The 22,181-nt window shown below is 40.3% G+C and overlaps 1 protein-coding gene across 2 annotated transcripts; it reads left to right on the top strand.

Moving 5' to 3' along the window:
* Positions 1-8,575: 8,575 nt before the first annotated feature.
* On the top strand, positions 8,576-21,199 carry LOC106566039 (CD9 antigen). Of its 2 annotated transcripts, XM_014133847.3 has the most exons (9): positions 8,576-8,683; positions 9,070-9,169; positions 13,765-13,867; positions 17,742-17,839; positions 18,637-18,711; positions 18,818-18,913; positions 19,047-19,112; positions 19,490-19,573; positions 19,725-21,199. In XM_014133847.3, exons 2-9 carry the CDS (start codon positions 9,101-9,103, stop codon positions 19,788-19,790), a joined length of 657 nt encoding a protein of 218 aa, XP_013989322.1. In that variant the 5' UTR covers positions 8,576-8,683; positions 9,070-9,100; the 3' UTR covers positions 19,791-21,199. The 2 variants fall into 2 exon arrangements, with proteins under 2 accessions (XP_013989322.1, XP_013989321.1); XM_014133846.3 differs by lacking the exon at positions 8,576-8,683 and having other exon boundaries at positions 8,694-9,169.
* The last annotated feature ends 982 nt before the right edge of the window (positions 21,200-22,181 follow it).

Below are 22,181 nucleotides of genomic sequence, written 5' to 3'. Positions count from 1 at the left end.
AAACTGTTATTCAAAGAATTATAGATTAACATCTGAATGCAACCGCATTGACAGATTTCAAAATAACTTTACTGGGAAAGAACACTTTGCAATAATCTGAGTACTGCGCTCAAAAAAATACATCAGGCAATTACAGGTAGCCGCCATTTTGGAATCTTCTAAATGCATAAATAGCATTATAAATATTCACTTACCATTAATAATCTTCATCAGAAGGCACTTTCAGGAATCCCAGGTCCACAATAAATGTTGTTTTGTTCGATAAAGTTCATAATATATGTCCAAATAACTCCATGTTGTTTGCACGTTCAGTAAGCTACTCAAAATGTAGGACGCGTGAGGAAAATGTCACGACGAAAAGTCAAAAAGTTAGATTTACGTTCGTTCAAACATTGTATAGCATCAATCTTTAGGGCCTTTTTCAATCAGAACTTCAGTAATATTCCAACCGCACAATTCCAGTGTCTTGAAAAACGTTTTGGAACACAGCTAACTCTCGCGTGAATGCGCACAAATTAACTGATGCCCCTTCCCTGGGTCACCAACTTCCAACTTCCTTTGTTGGCGCTCTGTTCACCATAGAAGCCTCAAACAACTTTCTAAAGACTGTTGACATCTAGTGGAAGCCCCAGGAAGTGCAAAATGAACCCTAACTCACTGTGTGTTCGATAGGCAGGGACTTGAAAGAACTACAGGAACCAGATTTTCATTTCCTGCTTGTATTTTTCTCAGGTTTTTGACAGCCAAATGAGTTCTGCCAAACTCACAGACGTCATTCAAACAGTTTTGGAAACTTTAGTGTTTTCTATCCAAATCTACTAATAATTTGCAAATATTTGACTCTGGGCTCGAGTATTAGGCCATTTACTTTGGGCACGCTTTTCATCCAAAATCGAAAATACTGCCCCCTATACCTTGACAGGTTAAATGAAATGCATTCCAGGTAACTACCTCATGAAGCTGGTTGAGAGAATGCCAAGAGTGTGCAAATCTGTCATCAAGGCAAAGGGTGGCTACTTTGAAGAATCTCAAATATAAAATATATTTGGATTTAACACTTTTTTGGTTACAGAATTATTCCATTCCAAAAAACCTTGAATGAGTAGGTGTGTTCAAACTTTTGACTGGTACTGTAGGCTATTGTTTTGGCCTGTGTGGTTCATATGTGTTGTGGTTTGTTGCATTGTATTGCTTAGTTTAGCATTTGTGTCAACTTTGAATTCAATCTAAGCCATAGATTGTTAACTTCCTCCATTTTGTACTTGACCTTTACAGATGCAGACCCGAAGACAAACCAAGTCTCCAATTGTCCCAGTACTTGTTTATGTGCAGGCCTAAGTGACCACACACACTCAAATGGACCTACAGCTGGGGTAAGATTCTTCCATCATTCAAACACATTAGACACAGTTTAAACCACCATGTTGTCAACCAAATGCTGTCCTCATTGCTTAAGTTGTATTGTCTATGGCTCAATTTGTGGAAATACTGTGATCAGTCATCTTTGAGTTTGAGTTTATTTTTACAGGGACAGTGCACATTAATCAACGTTTCAGTTGTGCCGGTTTTAGCCAGCCGGCTAATTTTCAACCGCAGTCCCTGGGCAGGTTATTAAAAACAATTACAATATAGACAATCATTGAGCAGTGAGCACACGCAGAGCGACATAGGACAAGCAAGACATAGCATACAAACAGAGCAGCATACAAACAGAGCAACATAGGACAAAAAGCAACAAGACAAAATCCATAAAAGCAACAAAGTGTTTCCACACCTCACAAGCAAGACAACAGACAACATGGAAAGCGGCAATACACAGCTAGGGATTATGTTCACAAATCTGATTGACCTTTAGCCATGTCTTCAAGCATTTTGTGAAAGTGTGATATGTGGTGTAGTTATGCGTGTCTGATGGCAGTGTATTCCAGACATGGAAAGCTCTCACAGAGAAAGCGGATCTACTAAAGGTGCTTTTCCTTAATGAACTATAGTCACCTCTCATGGCAGACCTTGTGGATCTGCTGCCATATGTTTGGGTTTTATGTATAACAAAAATACTGTGTGGTGGGGTAGCCAGGCCATTTAGGATCTTGAATACAAGACAGTGTATTGCACAAGATTTTCCCAACTCAGGAGCTCATGCTTTCTGAAGATGTAACAGTGATGATGGCTATTGGGCTTCCTATCAAGCACTTTGAAAGCCTGTTTGTAGACAGACTGAATAGGTTTTAATGTTGTACAGCAAGCTTGGGCCCAACTAGTCAAGCAGTATGTTAAGTGGGGGAGTATCATAGATTTGAAGTACAGTTTTGCTACCTCTGTAGTCAAACAATTTCGTATAAATCGGAAATTAGCTAGGTTGAATTTGGTTATTTGAATTACCTTTTTCACATGCTTTTTAAAAGAGAGGTCAGAATCAAGTATGATGCCAAGGTACTTAAAATCAGATACCACCTGGAGCTTCTCCCCTGACACATAGACATCTGGCTCAGTAGCATCTGTTGCCCTCTTTGTGAAGAACATGCAAACTGTTTTTTTCACATTGAGATGCAAACACGAGTCACTCAGCCACTTTGTAACCTGGACCATTACAGTAGTGAGTTCTTGTGCAGCTTGTTGTTTGCTCTTTGCATGCACACATATCACTGTAACATCTGCATACATTTGAACTTCAGACCCAGAACAGACAGAGGGCAGATCATTAATGTACAGGCTGAACAGGAGGAGCCCAACAATGCCCCCTTTGTCAATCTTGGACTTCACATTTTCCAGAAGAAAGCAGTTGGCCGTTACTGTGGAGTATTTCGCTCTGAAGCCAAACTGCATGGAGTGTAATGTGAAGGGGCTGTTGTTGAGGTGGGCAATTAGTTGTTCTGCTACACACTTTTCAACAACCTTCAACACCACAGGTAGTATACTAATGGGCCTGTAGTTACTCACGTCAGCAGGGTCGCCCGATTTAAAGATGACCGTTATTATGGCTGACTTCCATACCCTTGGAAACACCCCCAGACCAATAGATATGTTGGTGGCCTTAGTAATGGGGCCAATGAGTGACTCTTGGTAGTTTTTAAGAAAGGTAGAGTCCAGCCCAAACACATCTTTGGATTTAGAGTTCTTTAGTGAACTAATCACCTTGTTCACCTTTGACTCAGAAATCTCCCTTATGATGAAGACAGGTTGAGCGTCATTCACTAGCACTGAGCCCAAGAAACAAGTGGAGGGGTTCTGTGTCAGTACCCCGACAGAGTCAATAAAGTAGGAATTGAAGGCTATTGCTATTTTGACTGCATCCTGTGTTAGATTGTTATTCACCATGATTTCTAGTCTTTTTGCAGTGTTACTATGGTCTTTCCCTGTTAACTGTTTTAGATTCTCCCAGATCAATTTAGAATTTCCCTTTGCCTCACCAATTACGTTAATTAAAAAGTTTGCCTTGGCCTGTCTGATTTCTTTCATCACCTTATTTCTCAACATGGTAAACCTACGTCTGTCATGCTCTAATTTGGATTTTAGGGCTGTTTTTAGAGCATAATCTCGTTCTTTCATCAATTTCCAGATTTCTCCATTTAGCCAAGGAAGAGTGCTCTTTTGGCTAGGTTTGGATTTGATTTTCTTTAGGAAACCATTTATTGTAGTCTAGATTGTAGATAGTCAGGTTTTTCTATCAGCTTCCACGTCTGTATAGGACAAAAGATCATTCCAGTTAATTCCATTAATTGCGTTTTCAAAATAGTTTAATTCACTCTTAGGTATTCTTAGTTGATCCGGCTTTCTAACAGTAGAGAGGTTAAACCTGCTCTTAGACCGCTTTCTGGCTATACGTGTCAGATTATGATCAGATAGCTCAGTAACCATATTGAATGATTTAGTCACTCTCTCTGGTTAATTACTGAACACCAAATCAATCTGTGTTTTAGAGCAACAAGTCACCATGGTTGGCCCTTTAACTAGCTGTGTAAGGTCAGAGGTATTAGTGATCCGTTTGAGGGTTTTCCTACAAGACTTGTCTTCATAAATAATATTAAAATCTCCCATTAAGATGACCTCTTTCCCAAAATCACATTCCCTAAGCATGTTAAACTGATCAAAAAACACACTTTTGGTGGAAGGTGGTCTATACATTCCAATAAGGGTAAAATACATTTGGGGAGAAAGTATAACGTTCAGGCCAATACATTCTAGTTCATTATCACATGACCACTCAGTTTGTTTACATAGGATATGTTCTTTAATGTAAATCATCAGACCCCCTCCTCTTCCTTCAATCCTGTCTCTCCTGAAAACATTGTAGCCAGGCACAATCAAAGCAGCACATGGAGAGTTTTTATGGAGCCATGTCTCTGAGAGGCAGAGGAAGTCAAGGTTGGAGTCTGTGAGTAGATGTTGAATTTGATCACTTTTTGGAATGACACGACGAATGTTCAAGTGCCCCCCTAGTAGTCCCTTGGGCTTAGCTTGTGGGTCCCAGATGACTCGAGAGTGATTGACACATTGAAAAAAGTAAAATTTTCTGTGTTTTCTGATGGCTGGGTTTAGGCCGTTTTGTTTTGTTTAGGGGCAGTTCGGTAGCGCAATTAACAATCCCTCCCGCTTGCACTGGATACGGAGAACTAATTAAAACAGCTTGCATACCAGAAGCAAAGTCAGGGATCGCATATAGCGGCTTGGGTATGTTTGAAGAGTCAACATCTATCCTGGAGCGAGGTGAGTCGAGAGAAACCATGGGACCATAGCACTCACCCACTTCCACAGCGGCGACGATCAGTGGACGAGGCCATCCACTGCTTCCAGTCCGGTGAGTATTGCTGGCTCGTGATGTTAGGCCCAGGATGGGTTGCACATCCCCAGAGAGCAGGAGGGTAGTGAACAGGTAGGTTAACAGTTTCCGATAAATGTTGGACTTGTGTTCGTTACGCCTAAGCGGTTCAGTGGAATAGGGAGCGAGGTAGACTTGACCATTATTCAGAACATTATGGTATGCTGTGTACTGTCCGCTCCCGTGGAACGGTGAACCAATGTGTTTGGTGTTGATATTCTCCGGCAGTAGATTGATTGTGTCATCCCAGCAAGGACGCACTGAGATTATCAGTAGAGCAGCTACATAACTGACAATCATGGCAAAGTACTGGAGATAAAACACATAATTGCGCTTTAACTCTTTGCATGAGTTACTGAGCTGGGGTCGGCGTACACCTGATGTTTTAGATAAAATAACAGCATTCGTATGAGAAGCGGCACCTGCCGCACCACCCTGCCTTCCGACCGCCATTACTAACAATGAGCTGTCCTCCTTCTAATGTTGTGATTCACAGACACATGATGACCACAATTTCAACGCTGCAACCGAGATGGAATGACATCGAGGGACACACGCTGAGACCCTGAGTATGACTGGACATGGGCTAGGGTATTTGTAATGACCTAAAAAGGGATGCAGAAGCACACCAGCACACCTTTTAATGTTCATTCCATGGCCAACCATCCCTCTAGTTACCCCTTATTCCACACTTTGCCTTTTATGCTCCATGGACCCTCAACTTGACACTTTGGAACTCCATCTTCTTGCTATAAACCTACCCTACCTTCACCCATTTTCCAAATCCAGCTTCCTTGTTCTTCTCCTGATATGATAACATCTAGTAACACGTTTAAAAGTGTTGTGGTGTACTGTTTTTGCTACCTTCTTTTCACCTGTGTAATGCTGTACTCCTCTTATTCTGGGGTTCAGACTGAATGCAGTGGTAAAGGCACTGCTCACAATTGACATCAGCAACATGGACCTGTTACATTGACCAGAAGGCTGTTGATATAGCTGTGTTTAGGCATGGCTACATGGACCTGTTACATTGACCAGAAGGGTGTTGATATAGCTGTGTTTAGGCATGGCTACATGGACCTGTTACATTGACCAGAAGGCTGTTGATATAGCTGTGTTTAGGCATGGCTACATGGACCTGTTACATTGACCAGAAGGCTGTTGATATAGCTGTGTTTAGACATGGCTACATGGACCTGTTACATTGACCAGAAGGCTGTTGATATAGCTGTGTTTAGGCATGGCTACATGGACCTGTTACATTGACCAGAAGGCTGTTGATATAGCTATGTTTAGGCAAAGCTACATGGACCTGTTACATTGACCAGAAGGCTGTTGATATAGCTATGTTTAGGCATGGCTACATGGACCTGTTACATTGACCAGAAGGGTGTTGATATAGCTGTGTTTAGGCATGGCTACATGGACCTGTTACATTGACCAGAAGGCTGTTGATATAGCTATGTTTAGGCATGGCTACATGGACCTGTTACATTGACCAGAAGGGTGTTGATATAGCTGTGTTTAGGCATGGCTACATGGACCTGTTACATTGACCAGAAGGCTGTTGATATAGCTGTGTTTAGGCATGGCTACATGGACCTGTTACATTGACCAGAAGGCTGTTGATATAGCTGTGTTTAGGCATGGCTACATGGACCTGTTACATTGACCAGAAGGGTGTTGATATAGCTGTGTTTAGGCATGGCTACATGGACCTGTTACATTGACCAGAAGGCTGTTGATATAGCTACGTTTAGGCATGGCTACATGGACCTGTTACATTGACCAGAAGGCTGTTGATATAGCTGTGTTTAGGCATGGCTACATGGACCTGTTACATTGACCAGAAGGCTGTTGATATAGCTGTGTTTAGACATGGCTACATGGACCTGTTACATTGACCAGAAGGCTGTTGATATAGCTGTGTTTAGGCATGGCTACATGGACCTGTTACATTGACCAGAAGGCTGTTGATATAGCTGTGTTTAGGCATGGCTACATGGACCTGTTACATTGACCAGAAGGGTGTTGATATAGCTGTGTTTAGGCATGGCTACATGGACCTGTTACATTGACCAGAAGGCTGTTGATATAGCTACGTTTAGGCATGGCTACATGGACCTGTTACATTGACCAGAAGGCTGTTGATATAGCTGTGTTTAGGCATGGCTACATGGACCTGTTACATTGACCAGAAGGCTGTTGATATAGCTGTGTTTAGGCATGGCTACATGGACCTGTTACATTGACCAGAAGGGTGTTGATATAGCTGTGTTTAGGCATGGCTTCCTTGTTTTGAGTCTGTTAAGTGTGTTTCTCATTCAGCAGGAGTTGACCTAGCATTTTATATTAAATCTACTTTACGCATCCAGTATTTTCTCCATTTGTATCTCACCCACCAAAAATCACAATATGCTGATTTACATTTTGTGTCATTTCTGCCTGTCTAATTCCTAAAAAGGAAAAGTAGACAAATCTCTGCGCTCTCAGATAGTAATAATAGTTAATATGGTGCTCTTCAATGTCCCATGTTTGTGGCATTGATGAATAAATCATTTATTGTTTACTTCAAATTAGATGTTTATATTTTATGTATAAAAGAGAGACAGTATGTATGCATTGTTTACTGTTGTGATTTCTTTAAAACAATGTAATTGTTGGAGTTCAAGTGTTTGACGTGATTGATGGGTGACTAGGTGCATTCTTGTCAGATAAGTATGCTTATTAATGCATGATTATGGATACATTCTGCAATGAGTTAATCTGGCTTTGAATCTGCAACAGAACATGTCAACAAGTTAGTTCTGAATTTCTTTAATAAAGCAGTGCATTCTGACACCATGAATTGAAATATATTTCACCTTGTTCATATAGTTGGCAGAAATTCTAAGGGATTAAATATAGACCTCCACCGGCTGAAGGAGAAGAGGATCTGGTAAAACAAAGGTGGCAGCTAGCTATGACGTGCAGAAAGAAGCATGCAGGGACCTTGCATGTCTACATTTATGCTAATTAGCATTTTCGAATCAGAGTAAATAGAGCCGAATATATTGATAAAAGTCACCTTGTCCAAGAGAGATTTACCTGGCTATCAAAACGTTACGCCAGGGAAAGCCTACATGAAACACATGCCTTGTTTGAAGTGGTTCTAAAATCCCTAATTGAAAAAATGAATGGTGAAAAAAAAAACGATTGGAACCATTTCTGTGTTTGCCGCTAGGTTTTATGGGTATTATGACACGTCCACTGTGGTGAAGTAGTGGGATTGGTTGTTTAGCAACAAAACCGGTTTAGATTGTTGACAAAATATAAACTATATTTTTTCTCCAATGTTAATTGAAAACATATATACATTTACACAATAAGCACTTGTTGTCGCTCAAATACAGCTTGCAGTTGTTGGTAGCTAGCTACAGAATTTTTGCCATATTAGCATTGACATAAAATCAGTCAAAACACCTCAAAACAAGACATTGTATAAAGAACAAGATGAAACTAGCTGAGACGAGTCACTTACGATTCCCCACATGGCAGTTTCGTGTCATTGTTGACAGCTAGCTATCTGGTCATCTATAATCACAAGAGATTTTTACCCCATTAAAGTGTTCATATCGTTTTCGTGACGTTGTCAGCTAACCCAGCTACTTGATTAATCTCTACACTCACGAGCCAATGACAGAAAATGGGCGGTCCGACAACTAGTGTAAAATTCCTCTACAGCTGTAACAATGAGACAGATATTTCACTGGATGTATAAATGTGAAGCATCCGGTGTGCAGTTCCATCACTACGGTAGTGAGGGGAAGCCCACTGGCGGGCTGTGGGAGAAGATGGAACGACATGGATTTTGGACGACATTTTGTAAATCTTCTCATCAATTAAACATTTGATCTCAATACAATTACTGTTCCCAAAACTAGAATCTGTTATGAACGGAACGGACTAAGTTTTGTAGACTTCACCCTTTGCAAAAGTTTTGTAAAAATCGCGCTGTTTAGGAGTGCAAGGGCGAATTGAGTTAATGCACACGCGCACTTCCCCGAGTAGGCGTTCCCTAACGGAAATATGCAGGTGTAAACCAGAACGCGCCAATAGACCACGCTAGCGATATCCTATCTTCGTTTCCTTAAAAATCTTTGGCTCCTGCAATCATTTTGAGATTGCAGCGCGGGTTGTATGGTTGATGTCCAGTTATTTCCAACCCACATTTTGAACAAAGTCTCACTGTTTTCTTGATCTTTTATTAGGATCTAGGATTTTTTTTCCAACTCTGGAATCATGAGTAAAGTGCAAGGTGGGATGAAATGCGTGAAATATCTCCTTTTCGTTTTCAACTTCATATTATGGGTAAGTGTTGGTCCTACTATCGGTCAATTTAATATACAGTTATTCAATCATAACTTAAGTTGCATGTGTGCATAATTGATCGTGATGTATAGTGACTCCTTATAAATTGCGGATGCATTTTGCAACAAGTGAATCGCTCGCGCTGGTTGAAGACGATTCAGTTCTATTCTTATGTAGGTCTGGAGGGAAACTTCATTTCGTTTTAGGTCTGTCTCTGCAATGTTATCTGATTTTTATCAGAGTTATCAATATAACTCGTTTCTTTTTTTCCACGTATGTTGTTACTAATAGGAGTCTTATCCTTCTTTAACCATGATGTGGCACATTGTACCATCTGAATTTCATGTATAATGTCAACAAAATGCGTGAATTAACTATGTTAACAACTATTATATGTCTGCAAAAAGTATGTTCAAATTAAGTGTTCAAATCAAATCGTATTTGTCACATGCGCCGAATACAACAGGTGTAGACTTTACCGTGAAATGTTTACTTAACAAGCCATTAACCAACAATGAAGTTCAAGAAATGGAGTTGAGAAAATATTTTGTAAATAAACTAAAGTTATTTATATATATATATATATATTTATTTTTTATTTTTTTTAATCTCAAAAAGTGACAAGAAAATGACAACAATAACGAGGCTTTATACAGTCTCACTATGTTGCTGTAGACACTGTTATTCCCTGATGTGAGTCAAACATAGCATAGGCCTATGAATTTGTTGCAGAACTGCAGTTTGTTTCTACATTTCCAACATAGCTGTCTATGATAAGAGATCCTATTAAATAACTAGATGGGGTATGTCATAAAACCTAACCGTTCCAGAATGGGGTGGAAATGGCATCCATGTTGGTCAGGGTGACATCAAAACCTGTCTAATTGGAATGAATGGCAGAAGATGCATAATCTTGATTTTTTTTTTTATGTAGGAAAATAAAGTAAGGCATGTGATATCAGAAATTGTGTAATAAATTATTGTCAACCTAAAATATTAATTAAAATATAGTTTCCACGGGTTTTGTACCAATTTTCAGATAAATAGCCTAAAATATGTAAACAGACCATACATGTCTCCATGTTTTGTTTCATTGGAAAGCTGTGAGTGCTATTATATAATACAATATCAGTACTTGTTGCATTTACAACTTGTCTAAGTCCTATCATCAACTGATTTCCTCCAGTGTCTGGCTGTGGATGGACTGCATTGATTGAATGGAATGTTGGCATAAACTTCTTAATCAATCCCATATACTATGTTCTTACAAAAAAAAGGTTTTAAATTCTCTAGTTCAGCAATATTAAAAAAGTCTAATGCTTCTCAAAGATGCCCTCTGGTGGTCAAACTAGCATTAATGGCAACAATGGCTGACACTAAAATAACGTGCCATAGAATTCTGCGGCAGCCGGCAAGCTGTGCTGCAGTACGACGCAACTTTTAAAGGAACAACCACTGTACTCCCAGTCGGTATTAGATAGAACGTCGCGGCCCTACCCGCCAGTGGGGAAACAACCAGCGCTTACCTAGGTTACCCCATTGGCTCACACCAAAAACATGACCTTTTTCATACACAATTTTCTTGTTGTCTGCTTGTTTTAGTAAATTACAAAACTACATTCAAGAAAAGTCCAACATGTCTAAAGATAACTTTTCAACATTGCCTGCTTTCAGGTATTCTCACTACTTAAACGTAATATGATAGGGCTTCCCTCATGCCCCCTTTCATGACGGTGCTAGCAGCCACGTGAGTGAGTGTTAGCCAGCTACCGACCAGATCATTAAGCTAGCCAAGACCATCAACACAAGCAAATGGACTATTCAGCTACAAGTAGTGAGTGGATTTACAAATGGACAATACTAAACAAGTTAAATGTCTTACCTGTGATGAAATGTTTCCCACACTCATAGCTACGTGTATCCTACTTGGACACCAGGTCACCACATTTCCCACTATCCCACTCTGAATAGCCTGAAGCCACAGGGTTCTTCTTGCAGGCCCTATTTCCCTATGTAGGGGTATTGTGAACCGCAGGTTGGGATTTTGGACCTGGTTGAACAGCAGCTTTTCGGCACATTTTGCTATTTCTGTATAACACAAAATTAGCTACGAAGTTGGCTCTTTTACACTGGGGGTCAATGGCAAAAAAATGTTTGTTTTCCTCAATTTGTGTGCGTGGGTGAATATCGAATCAGACTATTAGCAGTGAATTTGAAACATTTATTGAATCATTCCTTTAAAGCTGGCTAGCTAGCTATCAAACACACAGTGCAGATAAATTCTTAAAATGCATTATTTTGTATATTTTTTATTTCATCTTTATTTAAACGGGTAGTTGAGAACAAGTTCTCATTTACAACTGCAACCTGGCCAAGATAAAGTAAAGCAGTGTGACAAAAACAACAACACAGAGTTGTTACACATAAACAAACATACAGTCAATAATATAACAGAAAAATCTAAAATCAAATTTTACATTCTTTTATCTCAACACTGGCAAACCATGGTTGACCAACTCCCTGACTAAAATGTCTGACATTTAGGCCATCATAAGAAGGTTAATCTCCATTCTAGTTTTCTAATTCCTAATTCTATGGCTATGATGCCTCACCACATTTCCGATCCCCCTCCCATGAAAAATGTGGCATTGTGATGAGTTTTGTCTGGGGGGGGGGGTCTTGTCTGTTTTGGTCACATCTTAAAGAAGGTTGTTGTTATTTTAGAATAGATTCTGCTCATTCTTGGAATATCAAGTTTACATTTGCTTATTGCCTGGAAACCCGACGTTGAATTGCATTGAATTCTAGGGAAGAAATTAGGGTTTGAATCAGGCAAATGTTCTCTCACAACCTCTACAAGACAGAATGTTGAATACAATTATATTTTAACATACTTTACTGGTTGTCCGTGCGGTTGGTCCTTTTGGCGGTGGGAATGTGAGAGTATATCCACAGGAAAGTATAATTACATTGACATTTCAAAGCGCTGATAGTGTGTTCAGATTTATACCACCTGAAGTGGGCACACAAGATACAAATACATGAACAAGACGCATGCATACTTGACGAGCTCATGCACGCGTTTACATGGTTCTGTGCATGCTGCAGGTGATAGAAATCTGAACGCATTGCCAGCGCTTTAAAAAACGTAGGATATATTGTCTCACATTCTTACTGGCCAAAAGGACCAACTGTATCGACAACCTGTAAAGTACGTTAAAATATTATTTTATTCAACATTCTGGCTTGTAGAGGTTATGAGAGGAAACTTGCCTGATTCAAATGCTAATTTCTGCCCGAAACGTCGGGTTTCCAGGCCAATTTGCTAATAGACTTTTAGGCCTTTTACCCGAAGAATAAGGGAACAATGCTGTCAGATATTATCTAACAATTGTCACATTGCTAAGAGATATCTTCATATATGAAGTTTTTAACCTGTTTTCATATTGTTTTCTAAAAGTACCTTTTTTGACCAATGTGTCACATTTCTGAAACTGAAATACAAATACATTGTTCTTGATGGTATACGTAATATAATGGATATTAGAGTATCTCTGTTCCCGACTTTGCGATCTAGAGCTCTCTGCACTCTAAGACAATTGGTCGTCCCCAGAGTGGTGTCACTTCGTCCGACAGCAGCCCTTTGTGCCCAGTTATGAGACAAAAGCAGCAGCGTTGTGAGCTGAGCCAATGAGGGCAGGGTCGTAGTAGTGAGGAGAAAGCCAAAGAGGGCAGGGTGGTAGTGCTTGAGGCTGAGACACCACTGGCTGCTCTGCCCTGTCTAGGTTTTAGCTGTAGGCACAGATTTAGGATTAGTTTACCCTCTGCCTATCTCTCTGCTTATCCATCCACATTAGGGGTTTAAAATGTAACACTGACCTTAGGTCAGCGTCTTGGGGCCGTGTCTACTTTGGCTGCCCCTCTACATGGTGCTCGGAAGGCCAAAGGCCCCAGAGGTTAAAAGCGGACTAGTTAGCATGTGTTACTTTTTTTATTACAACATAATACCATTAGATTTCTACTATGTGCAGTAATGGTTGAAAACAACTGTTTATGGTGTATGGATTTTTAATAGGACACAGAGGACACACAAGGGCTATGTTTGGTTGTGAAGTCAATTATTTTTGTACATTTTCGCCATTTTGAAAGTCGTTTTTTTTCTGAGTAAAATGTTTTATTGAAGAGTCTGCTCAAGAGTATCTGCTCAGCCTCTATGTAAGGCCAGGCAGCACATGGATGGAATAGCACCTTGTATCTGGTAAGGCTGTCATGGGGATCAGTGCTGTGCAGTGTCCTGATCTGTTCTCAAGGTCAACTCTAGACAATGTTATTATTAATAGACACCAGCCAGTCTGTATCTCATCTATAGTATGCAACATCATGCTTTAATAAGGGTTAAGGATAAAAACAAAGAATGTATACAATATTGTGCAGAATGGGTTAATTGATTGTCAATGTGTTGCACTGTTAGACAGTGAATCTCTGTATAACAATGTTGATGATTAATGAATACATGTATTTATTTATTTCCATTAATGTTATACAGTGAATATTGGGGTATGTTTATGCTTGACCTCTCCTTTTCTGCACCCCAGCTGTGTGGCTCATTTGTGTTGGCAGTGGGGTTATGGCTGAGATTTGACCCAGAGACAGTCCAGCTCCTGACTGTAGAGGAAGCCCCTAAGACCTTCTTCATAGGTGAGTCCAGTTCCCAGTGAGACCAGGAGCCCAGACCAGCTGAACACCCTCCAAACTGTTCTATTGGAATTAGTTACCAGTCTCGTGTTTAGTATGGCACAACATAACCATAGCAAAATGCTAACATCTCCTCTGTTTCAAAAAAGGTTTTCAGAACATGTCCTCACGTTTCCTTGTACGGAACACAGCCCAGCTACCTACAATGTTCACTAGGGTAGGAATATGTTTGAAGTACAGTATTTAATGGGTGGCTATCTTTGTGTTTGTTGAAGCATTTCCCATCAACCTGTTCCTCTCATAGGAACATGCACAGAGTGTACAAAACATTAAGAACACCTTCCTGTTATAAAGTTGCACCCCCTTTTGCCCTCAGAACAGCCTCAGTTCGTCGGGCATGGACTCTACAAGGTGTCGAAAGTGTTTCACAGGGATGCTGGCCCATGTTGACTCCAATGCTTCCCACAGTTGTCAAGTTGGCTGGATGTCCTTTGGGTGGTGGACCATTCTTGATACACATGGGAAACTGTTGTGTGAAAAATCCAGCAGTGTTGTGATTCTTGACACACTCAAATCAGTACGCCTGGCAGCTACTAACGTACCCTGTTCAAAGGCACTTAAATCGTTTGTCTTGCCCATTCACCCTCTGAATGGCACACATACTACCGTTCAAAAGTTTGGGGTCACTTAGAAATGTCCTTGTTTTTAAAGAAAATAAATTTTTGTCCATTAAAATAACATAAAATTGATCAGAAATACAGTGTAGACATTGTTCATGTTGTAAATGACTATTGTAGTTGGAAACGGCAGATTATGTATGGAATATCTACATAGGCGTACAGAGGCCCATAATCAGCAACCATCACTCCTGTGTTCCAATGGCACGTTGTGTTAGCTAATCTAAGTTTATAATTTTAAAAGGCTAATTGATCATTAGAAAACCCTTTTGCAATTACATTAGCACAGCTGAAAACTGTTTTGCTGATTAAAGAAGCAATAAAACGGGCCTTCTTTAGACTAGTTGAGTATCTGGAGCGTCAACATTTGTGGGTTCGATTACAGGCTCAAAACACCAGTCTCAAAGTCAACAGTGAAGAGGCAACTCCGGGATGCTTGCCTTCTAGGCAGAGTTACAAAGAAAAGGTCATATCTCAGACTGGCCAATAAAAATAAAAGATTAAGATGGGCAAAAGAACACAGACACTGGACAGAGGAACTCTGCCTAGAAGGCCAGCATCCCACTTCCAGCTACGATAGTCATTTACAACATTAACAATGTCTACACTGTATTTCTGATCAATGTGATGTTATTTTAAAGGACAAAAAATTAGCTTTTCTTTAAAAAACAAGGACATTTCTAAGTGACTCCAAACTTTTGAACGTTAGTGTACACAATCCATGTTTCAATTTTCTCAATGTTTAAAAATCCTTCTTTAACCTGTCTTCTCCCCTTCATCTACACTGATTGAAGTGGATTTAACAAGTGACTGGATTCACCTGGTCAGTCTATGTCACTCAGCGTATATGCTATGACAGGAACCTTACCTTTTTGATGGCTTATTCTATTAGAGAGTCAGCACTCAATTGCCTGTGGGTCATCATCCCCTTTTAAGGCATAATCACAGGTTTATTCTTGCAACAACAAACATATTTCCCACATGAGCTCTTTGAAGAGAAAGTGCTTGGAGGGGCATTTTCCTGAGCGTCCAATTATATGAAAACGATAACAATAACATTCACACCATGCCTCTCAACATTCAGTATTAAGTACACTTCAGTTCAGTGTTCCATACAATAGCATCTCTCTCAATGGGTCTCCACCATGGAAATGAGTAGAATGCAGTCTATTCTTGTTACTCCCATTTAGAGCATGACCTAAAATGGTGACTTCACTTCATCAGCTCTTCACCATGCCTTCGCCCAGTTGGCTGCTGCCCTCAGGGTGCTCTGAAGCTACAGTCTCCTAGCGACCGCCACTCCCATCAGCCAGAAAGTCATGATATCATCAAACATTGCGTCATTCATTGCACATTGTGATATTGACATCTGGTGTCAGCTTCTTGATTCAATCCCAGTTAAATGCAGTAAAAGAAGATCTGGATAGATGCCCAAGCTTTGGGATGATGTATGCAGTGTATCTGCTTATGATAACACTATCAAGTTCATTTTGGCTTTCAATGCAAATGTCATACCAGCGCTTGCCTGGGCATCCAAACCATGTGGCACAAAGAGACCTTCTTACCCAACATAGTGACTTCTGAGTTTGGTAATACACTCTTAGAAAAAAGGATTCCAAAAGGGTTCTTAGCTATCCCCATAGGAACACCCTTTTTGGTTCCAGGTAGAACAGAACCCTTTTGGCTTCTACCTGGAACCAACAAAAAAAAACAGTTTTCTTAGGGAGACAGCCGAAGAACCCTTTTAGGTTCTAGATAGCACTTTATTTTATTCTAAGAGTGTATTGGTTGTAGCCAACAATACATGCATAACCTTGTGTTCTTATCCATTTAATTTCACATTTAATGTGGAGACGTTGCAACAACAACAAAAAATCACTACGATTGATCATGCTTTTATCATATTGCCTTGGCAACACAAGACGCATATTATCTTGGGCTGCATAAGAACCATAGGAGAGCGAAAGGCCTTATTGCAGCTGTCCCGACGAGACAGGACCAGACTGAACAGACAGAGATACCATAGAGTGGCAAGATGGCAGCATTCTCTACGGATGATTCACTTTCCATTCTGTCACTTCTGTGTCTGTCTAAGCTGAGACAAGCCTATGGGGAGCAGCCACAGTGGATTTGCACACTGAACTCTCAAAGATTTGCATTGCCCATTGCTAACCTCCACCAATGCTGGGCCAACACAAAGTGCAAATGCTTAGATATGGCAGATATTGATAAGGATGAGTGCTGTACATGTGTTGGGAAGGTCTCTCCTATCAACGTCGCTAGCTTTGTTTGTGTAAAGCAAGGCACCTGTCTTGTCTTATGGTGTTTTCCATTGCTAAGCAGGAGATCAGCTTTGAGCTCAGTCAGCCCTCTTGTTCCCAGTTTCCTCCCCCAACCACAGCGCAGCCACAGCGGACCGCTTCGCCACACCTCCTGTCTATTGTTCTTAAGCAACGAAAACAACCTTGGTGCACAACGGCCCCAATGTGATTTAATTAGGCAGCCATAGCAGGTCCTGCCTGTGTCGTTGATTAAGCCCTGAACACGAAGCATGGGGACTGCCCTGGTTTACCATTACTACCCTATCAAAGGGCTGGTAGTGAGAGGTGTAGGAGGGTAACACAGGGCTGATAGTGAGGGGTATGGGGGGCATCACAGGGCTGGTAGTGAGGGAGGGGGGCATCACAGGGCTGGTAGTGAGGGGAGATGATTATCTTTCCTACTCCTTGTGTTGAGAGGGATAATGTTGCTCAAGCAGGGGTGGAGCAGCTAACGACATCCACATGCCTCTGAAAATGAGTGTTGTGTTGATGAGAGACATTGTAGAGAAATGTACTGCTGCAAGTTCAGCAAAGATGTGTGTTGGATTACCTTAGTACACCAAGATATTCAGGGTATGCAAAATATATTCAAATCAACCGAGAGGCACTTTGAAGTAGAAAAGTACCTTGTTTTAATGACACTTTTCACAACTGTCAGGGTTTTGCATCTCCTTTCAGCTCCTGTATTTTCCACATCTGACACTTCAGAATGTTAACATGTTAGCTGTATTATATATGGGATATTCCTACACTTCAGTTTGCAGTTATCTAGATTGTGTTGCTGCATGATTTGGTCCATGTGCAACAATCTTTCTTAATGCTGTCACCATCTGTTGATTCACTGAACCCCCAGCTCACTCTGTGTCTATCTCTCCTCAGCCGTGTACATACTGATTGGTGCAGGTGGGGGCATGACGCTGGTGGGATTCTTTGGTTGCTGTGGAGCTGTGAAGGAGTCACAGTGTCTCCTTGCGTCGGTGGGTAATTGGTGGGAGTTTTACCTTAGGCACCTGTCTCTGTTTAGTGGAATGCAATTTTAACGTAGCTCTACCCAAGCATTTTGAGTCAACACAAGCCTCCCACTGGGCACAGACGTCAATTCAATGTCTATTCCACGTTGGTTCAACATAATTGCATTGAACTGACGTGAAAACAACATTGATTCCACCAGTGTGTGCCCAGTGGGCTTCTCTTATGAGTATACTGTCAGCAGGCCCAGAGTTTTTACTAACCGTATGTCCTGATCTGGGAAAACTCCTGGCCATGTGTACAGGATACTGTATGGTAGGCTATACTTAAAAATGAACTGAGTGGTTCGAGCCCTGAATGCTGATTGGCTGACAGCCGTGATATATTAGAGCGTTGGGCCCATAACCGAAAGGTTGCAAGTTCAAATCCCCGAGCTGACAAGGTACAAATCTGTCGTTCTGCCCCTGAACAAGGCAGTTAACCCACTGTTCCTAGGCCGTCATTGAAAATTTGAATTTGTTCTTAACTGACTTGCCTAGTTAAATAAAGGTAAAATAAAAATATCAGATGGTATGACAACATTTCTTTCTACTGCTTTAGTTATGTTGGTAACCAGTTTATAATGGCAATAAGGCACCTCTGGGGTTTGTGGTATATGGCCAATATACCACGGCTAAGGGCTGTATCCAGGCACTCCGCGTTGCATTGTGCGTTAGAACAGCCCTTAGTCGTGGTATATTGGTGATATACCACACCCCCTCAGGCCTTATTGGTTTAATATGTCACTGCCCTCTCTGTTTTGCAGTTCTTTGCCTGCCTTATTGTAATCGTCGGTGCAGAGGTTGCTGCAGGTGTGTTTGGATTCATGAGCAAAGACAAGGTATATCCACTCCAATCAATGTTCTGATATTAAACTTGAATGAAAGACAAATTATTGATACTGCAATCTCTGACTAATTTTAATTCATCCTTAATCTATGTTTTAGATCATTGAAGATGTTCAAAAGTTATACAGTGAATCTATTTCAGAAGGTTCTGAAAATTCCAACCGGACGGCAATAGCAGCAATTTACCACACTGTTGTGAGTTAAACTACAGTTTTCTTTATGCTCTCATTAAGTACTTCTTGATCATGTCACATTGTCAATGTTGTCCATTTCTACGTTTTGATATGCTATATTTATTTGTTATATTCTGTTTTATTATCATTTGTAGCTGAATTGCTGTGGTGACTCCGTGACTAACCCGTCTCTGTGTCTTCATGGGGATGAAGACCTAAAGGTAAAAACAACTCTTTGCTCTCCTGCTGCAGTATCATACATTCCTCTAGGTGGCAGTATAACATCTTTGAAAACAACATTGTTTTACCGTAGTTCCACTTCTTGTCTCCTGTACTGTCTGATAGCCATTACTTTAAGCCGCTGTTATCTATTTTACCTAATTTCAAATTAGATTATTAATATCTAGGTGTATAGTCTAGTTATAGTACAGTAGTACCTATAGCTGTGCTTAGATCATGGGTTTCAGAGATAATGTGTGCTCTATATATATATATATATATATATATATATATATATATATATATACCCTAATGTTCTCTTATTAAGAAAAAGTGAATAAAGGTATTGTAAGTGACATTATGCTATGTGTGTTTCCAGAACTGTCTGAATGCAATAATGGACTTTTTCAATGAAAAGCTCTACATTATCGGATATGTGGGGATTGGTGTTGCAGGAGTAATGGTAAGACTCTTACTGACACTCGGGCACAAATTACATTATGTTACATATGGTAACTCGTTATATAATTATTTACAAAATATTACAGGAAATCTGCATAAAACTGTATTACAAGCTTATAGTCTACTAATATAGTTTTCTGTTCTCTCCTCAGGTCATTGGTATGATCTTCAGTATGGTCCTCTGCTGTGCAATTCGGAACAACAGGGAGGTGATCTAGAGAGACCCAGTAGCTCCAGCCTTACCCCTCCCACCCTGTAGGCTTTATACCGACTCACCAGCTCTTCATAATCACAATGCCTGAACAAGGAGGGTACATCACATCTGGGATGGAGGACAGGGGAGCCTTTTATAACACAAACATTCAAGTCCAGGGGTCAATTTAGTGGTGCGGGTGTGATATCACACACTCAAATGTTCACAGGGATTTCCCCATCCCCTGGACAGAGGCAGTTAGACCAGACCCCCTCTCTCTCCTCTGGCATCTCTGTGACCTGAATAACTGGCCTCTCACTGCACTCCTCCTCTCCAAGCACAACGTGGCTCAGCATTTGGCACTACTTTGAGACATTCCCCATTTTTCACATCCTCTAACACTGCTAGCGTTCCATGTCCATGTAACATCTTCCTCTTTGAAGCAGGACTGTGATGGCTGAGGAGCATTGCTGTATACAAACTCCTATGTGTGCTGTTTTTAACATTATTTATTCAATGTCTTGTAACCTCAGTTTAAGGGTTAATTTTGTGTACAGAGCTACTGTAGTCGTACGTTATCTGCTTGTAAAGTTGTATTTAGGTCAGTAATCGTAACTTCAGTCATTGAGTTTTACATAACTGTTGTTGGGACTTGCACCTACTGTATGCATCATACATTTCATTACTCACTAAATGTCTCAAATGTGTATCTTTGTATAGACAAGCCCAAGCAACCTATTCCTACCACAGCTGGATATTCTACTTTAGCAAACTGTATGTTGTGTTCCTTTACTTGGCCCATCAGCATAGTGTTGCTCTGCTACAAGCATACCCTGCACCTTTTGTTGGAAAAGACCTGATTTCAACTTGACCAACATTCTGAAGAACTTTTGTCATTAATATTCTGTCAGGAGGCAGCTACATTTTATGAAGCACTGTACTGTCATTCTTTTAATGTCCAACCTCAAGTCTGGATGTTCAAGCTTTTTTGCATTGTCCTGTGTGAGGTCTCAGAACACGTGTGAACTGTTCCAGTGAGTTGGTGTATATTTTGAATGAATTCTAGTGGGTGTTAATATTGTTGGCCCACACTGTTGTAGATCCAGGTTATGTATGCTAATAATGTCAAACAAAAAGAAGACATTGAATGCTTTTATTTTATCAGCATGTCCATTTGGTAAAATGAGTTCTGTTTCTATCCTATTTAAATGTTTTTGGATCTCCCGTGAGAAAGCTAAAAGAAATTAGACTATGTAACCTTGTTAATGGCAGAAAGCTTTTAGTTGTATTTGACAAACATTAGGGATCTGGGGTCAGTTGTTTGTTCACCCGCAATTGATAATAACCTATCCGCAACCACCTGACTATATGTGATAATGGTAAAATATGATGCCTGACCCTAACCAGCAAATATAGACAATGCGCTGTACAGTTCCCATTTTTCGCTTGAACATTTATTTATTGAAAAATTAAGTTTTAACATACAGGTAAGCCCTAAAGCTTAGGTTTACGCATTAATGCCAGATAAAAATAATGAAAAACCGGTAACACTACCTGACACCCAGCATCATAACACATTATGAAACAGTCACAATAACCATGTCATAATATGTCATAACAGCTGACATAACTTGTCATGACACATATATTTGAACATGTTGTGACATATATTACGTTATTTTATGGCTGGTTATGACACCTACATAAGAGTGTCAAAACCTACCACAGTAGTTATTTTATGGCTGGTTATGACACCTACATAAGAGTGTCAAAACCTACAACGGTAGTTATTTTATGGCTGGTTATGACACCTACATAAGAGTGTCAAAACCTACCACGGTAGTTATTTTATGGCTGGTTATGACACCTACATAAGAGTGTCAAAACCTACCACGGTAGTTATTTTATGGTTGGTTATGACACCTACATAAGTGTCAAAACCTACCACGGTAGTTAGTTTAATGGCTGGTTATGACACCTACATAGGAGTGTCACAACCTACAACGGTAGTTATTTTATGGTTGGTTATGACACCTACATAAGAGTGTCAAAACCTACCACGGTAGTTATTTTATGGTTGGTTATGACACCTACATAAGAGTGTCAAAACCTACCACGGTAGTTATTTTATGGCTGGTTATGACACCTACATAAGAGTGTCAAAACCTACAACGGTACTTATTTTATGGCTGGTTATGACACCTACATAAGAGTGTCAAAACCTACCACGGTAGTTATTTTATGGCTGGTTATGACACCTACATAAGAGTGTCAAAACCTACCACGGTAGTTATTTTATGGCTGGTTATGACACCTACATAAGAGTGTCAAAACCTACAACGGTAGTTATTTTATGGTTGGTTATGACACCTACAAAACCCACAAAACCTACCACGCAATGCAAAACATTCCATTA

Source organism: Salmo salar, chromosome 12, assembly GCF_965601325.2.
Source record: "Salmo salar chromosome 12, fSalSal1, whole genome shotgun sequence".
NCBI lineage: Eukaryota > Metazoa > Chordata > Actinopteri > Salmoniformes > Salmonidae > Salmo > Salmo salar.
Note: the sequence above shows the minus strand (reverse complement) of the source record. Positions and strands in the feature narration are given on the sequence as shown.